Consider the following 4,067-nt stretch of genomic DNA (forward strand, 5'->3'; position numbering starts at 1 on the left):
AGAAGTGCAAGGTGGGAGCCTGCCAGCCTTGAGATAAGTGTGTGTGTGTGTGTGTGTGTGTGTGTGTGTGTGTGTGTGTGTGTATACATACACCATGGCATATGTATAGAAGTCAGGGCCAACTTCCAGGAGTCAGTTCTCTCCTTCCACTATGTGGGTCCCAGAGATCCAATTCAGGTGATCTAGGTTTGGCAGCAAGTGCCTTTGTCCACTAAGTCATCTTGTCAGCCCTGAATTGGACATTCTATATGGGTGGGTTGCATGCCAGGTGAGTTATCTCAATGAAAGAGTTAAAAAGAAGGCTGGGCATGGTGGCGCACACCTTTAATTCCAGCACTCAGGAAGCAGAGGCAGGAGGATCTCTGTGAGATCAAGTCCAGCCTGGTCTGTATAGCAAGTTCCAGGACAGCTAGGGCTATAGAGAGACTCTGTATGATGAAGAAGAAGAAGGAGGAGGAAGGAGGAAGGAGGCAACAAAGATCATGACAAAGAAGGAAGAGAAGAAGAAAAGGAGGAGCAGGAGGAGGGGGGGAGGAGGGGGAGGAGAAGGAGAAGAAGGAGAAGGAGGAGAGGGGGAGGGGAGGGGAGGGGGAGGAGGAGGAGGAGGGGGAGGAGGAGGAGGAGGAAGTCATCTGAGCTGGGTGCAATGCATGCCAGTAGACTGAACTACTTAAAAGGCTGAGGCAGGAAGATCACTTGAGCCCAAGAGTTACAGACCAGCCTGGACATTTAAAAAAGAGTGGAAAGGAACACCAGATGGCTCCAGAGGTAAAGGCTACCAAGCTTGAGGACCTGAGTTTAATACCTCAGACGGAAGGAGAGAACCAACTCCTGGCAAATTGTCCTCTGACCTCCACACACGTCCCCCCCCCCCATCAAAAACTGGAAAAATCATCTGAATTCTCATTCATTGCTTGTGGAGATGTAAAAAGTATGGTCCCTTCACTTTGGAAGACAGTTTGGCAATCTCTCACCAAAACTTATAGGTTAAAGAGAGCTCAGTGCTCAGTGGTTAAGGGCATTTGCTGCACAGTAACAAGGACCAGAGTTCAGATCCTAGCACTCATGTAACAAGTCAGGCATCCCATAACCCCAGCCCAAAGTGGGCAGTGGAGTCCAGGAGAATTGCTGGAGGCTTGCTAACTTTCAGCCTAGCCAAGAAAACAGGAACCCCATATTCAGGAAAATACTTTGCCTCAAAGGAATAAGCAGAGAGTGATTGATAGAGGAGGACTCCTCTGCTCGTACCTGCACATACATATGTGCATACACTCACAGATACACACACACAAATAATAAATATAGTCTTATCATAGGATCCAACAAACATGTTCCCAGGTATTTACCCCAATGAACAGAAACATATCATGTGAAAACCTGCACCCACATGTTTATAGCAGCTTTATTCATAACTGTCAACAGTTAGCCGTAATCAATATTTCAACAAATAACTGGATAAACTCTGGTGCCTCCAGGCAAAGGAATTCATTCAGAGATAAAAATAAACATGTTACCAAGCAATGAAGATACATAGAATATTCTTAAAGGCCTGGATTTCATCTTCAACTCCACAAAGTTAAATATAAAATTTAAAGGTCTATCACTAAAGATGCCAATCTGAAAATGCTACATATTATACAATGCAATTCTATGGACACTGTGACAAAGATCAGTAGTTCGAGGGTGTCCAGATGGCCCCAGTGCCTACCACACTAGCACAAGCATCTAAGTTCAGATCCCCAAGGGCACATAAAAAGCTGGGTGCAGCAGTACACATCTGTAATCCTAGAGCTGAGGGAGTGGTGACAGTCAGATCCCAAAGCTCACTGGCTAGCCAGTACCTCATCAAGTAGATGTGCTCCAGGTTCAGTGAGACACCTGGTCTCAAAAAAAAGAAAAAACAGACCCCTCGATATCCTCAGTATGCATGTCTGTAATACAGGCCCAAGGACCCCACAGAGTCCAGACTAGCCCTAGAAAATGAGCACAAGTGATAGAATTTAGAACTTAGGGGAAGAAAGGATGAACAGGCAGAACACAGAGAATTTTTTTTCCTTTGAGACAGGATCTCACAAATCCCAGATTGGCCTCAAGCTGGCTCTATAAGCAGGAATGAGCTTGACTTTCTGATCCTCCCGCCTCCACCTCCCAAGTGCTTGGATTACACACTACATCTGTACCCCTGCAAATGTTTCTTAGAGTCCACATCTGGTATATCCCGTTTTGCAATACAACCATCCCAAGGCTATCCCTTGGCTGGTTCCTTTCTGTTGGGCCTTGGGTTGGCTTGTCACTGATGTCTACCATTGCAAACACTAATGGCATCTGAGATTCCAGAGTGGAGGAAATATCATGACAAAGATATTTTTCTGTGCTTGAGCACACTACCATAATGCTCATGAGAGGCAGGGACCCTGCCTGAGACTAGGGTACAACATAGAGGTCAGAATCAAAAAGAGGCAGATACTCACCATGGGAAGCCAGGGCAATGGAGCTTGTGTACCACACTGTTTCGTGCCAAATACGAGTAATGGAAGCCTCCAGGGTTGAGGATCAAGGGGGTCAGATCAACAATGTGACTGTAAGACAGGGCAGAGACAGGATGTTAGCCTTGGACCCCTCGACATCCTCAGCATGCATGTCTGTAATACAGGCTCGAGGACCCCACAGAGCCCAGACTAGCCCTAGAAAATGAGCACAATGACCACTCAAATTCGGGTCAGAATTAAGAGGTTGAGACAAAACAGCAACCAAGTCTGGCACCCAGGATGGCCCTAAAAAATGCTTTTTGTTTCCTCAAGCAGAGTAAATACCCTCTACCTCTTTGGGTTTGATGAAAGTCCATTCCAGTTTAATTGCACTTCAGACCTTGAAATGTCCAGTTTCTCCACCTGCAGGAAACAAAGGAAATCTCAGGACAGTGGAGACTGCAGGATCATGCAGGAAAGCAGTCCTTATATATACAGGGAGCAGGACTTGATTTTCACTCATTCAGTAGATACATCAGTATCCACCTCGAGCTTAGCATTTTAGGGGTACAGAGGAGAGGATGGAGGCTAGAAGTGACTGAGGAGGTCCTAATCCTGCATGGGGGGTGGGAGGCTGTTGGAGAAGGGGGCCTAAAGTAGGATGCATAGTAAAAACAGGAGACTGGAGGTACAGGCAAGGAGGCAGGGTAAGGGATGACACTCTGAGGAAGTGGGAATGGAGCTAAAGCTGTGAGGAAGGCCCATAGTTTTCTACCTATCCTTCAGGAGATCCAGCTTCCTTACCTAGTGCACCTGGGGTTGCCTTGCTCCCTCAAAGACAAGAAATGGAGCTCTGTCACTTTGACCCCTGCCAGGACAGCCACGTCCTGCTTTGAATATTGATGTTCCAAAATACCCAAAACTTTGTCTACAAAGAGTGTTCTTCTGAGATCCAAGAGCTACTACTGTGGGCCCAGATAGGAGTAGCAACTGTTCTGAATGATAGACAGAGACTGCCCCTCCCGGGATTGCCTAGAGAGGGGTAGTCTCCCACTGACCAGCTTGCCAGACAGTGGAGGGAAGGGACCAAAGACCCTGGGCATAGTGTAGACAGAAGGTGATGAGGCCACTACAGAGGCCATGGTGGTAACAGGTGGTGGTGGCAGCGGTGGTGGTAACAGGGCTGGCAGCAGGCATGGGGAGGATGACCGGTCCTGTAACAGGATAGACTCTGGTTTCTCTGATTTCAGCTTTTTCCTCTTCTTCTTGGCATCTGTGATAAAAAATATAGTGAGTGCTGACACCCTGAGCAGGGTAAGGTTAAGTAGGGCCCAAACACAATGATACAAGGTCTTCACAATATCCTTCCAGCAAGGAAGGGAGGTTAGAAAAGAGTTCCCTGGTTAAATACCTAGAGCCACCACTGACAGGTACCTACATGTATCATCTTACTAGCTACCCAGCTCCATGGAGAAAGGTTCTCCTCTTTCCTTTCTTTCTCTCTTTCTTTCTTTCTTTCTTTCTTTCTCCTTCCTCCCTTCCTTCCTTCCTTCCTTCCTTCCTTCCTTCCTTCCTTCCTTCCTTCCTTCCTTCCTTCCT

At 47.0% G+C, this 4,067-nt stretch overlaps 1 protein-coding gene across 1 annotated transcript in view; it reads right to left on the reverse strand.

Moving 5' to 3' along the window:
• Positions 1-4,067, reverse strand: part of LOC103741446 — a 27,009-nt gene that overhangs the window by 10,445 nt on the left and 12,497 nt on the right. Inside the window, exons 3-5 of the mRNA XM_008842225.2 lie at positions 3,527-3,741; positions 2,821-2,891; positions 2,472-2,579 (exon numbers count right to left, since the gene is read on the reverse strand). Of these exons, the coding sequence (XP_008840447.1) occupies positions 2,472-2,579; positions 2,821-2,891; positions 3,527-3,741 (394 nt within the window). The remainder of the gene's footprint in view (positions 1-2,471; positions 2,580-2,820; positions 2,892-3,526; positions 3,742-4,067) is intronic.

This window comes from Nannospalax galili, unplaced genomic scaffold (genome assembly GCF_000622305.1).
Source record: "Nannospalax galili isolate Female #2095 unplaced genomic scaffold, S.galili_v1.0 scaffold321, whole genome shotgun sequence".
NCBI lineage: Eukaryota > Metazoa > Chordata > Mammalia > Rodentia > Spalacidae > Nannospalax > Nannospalax galili.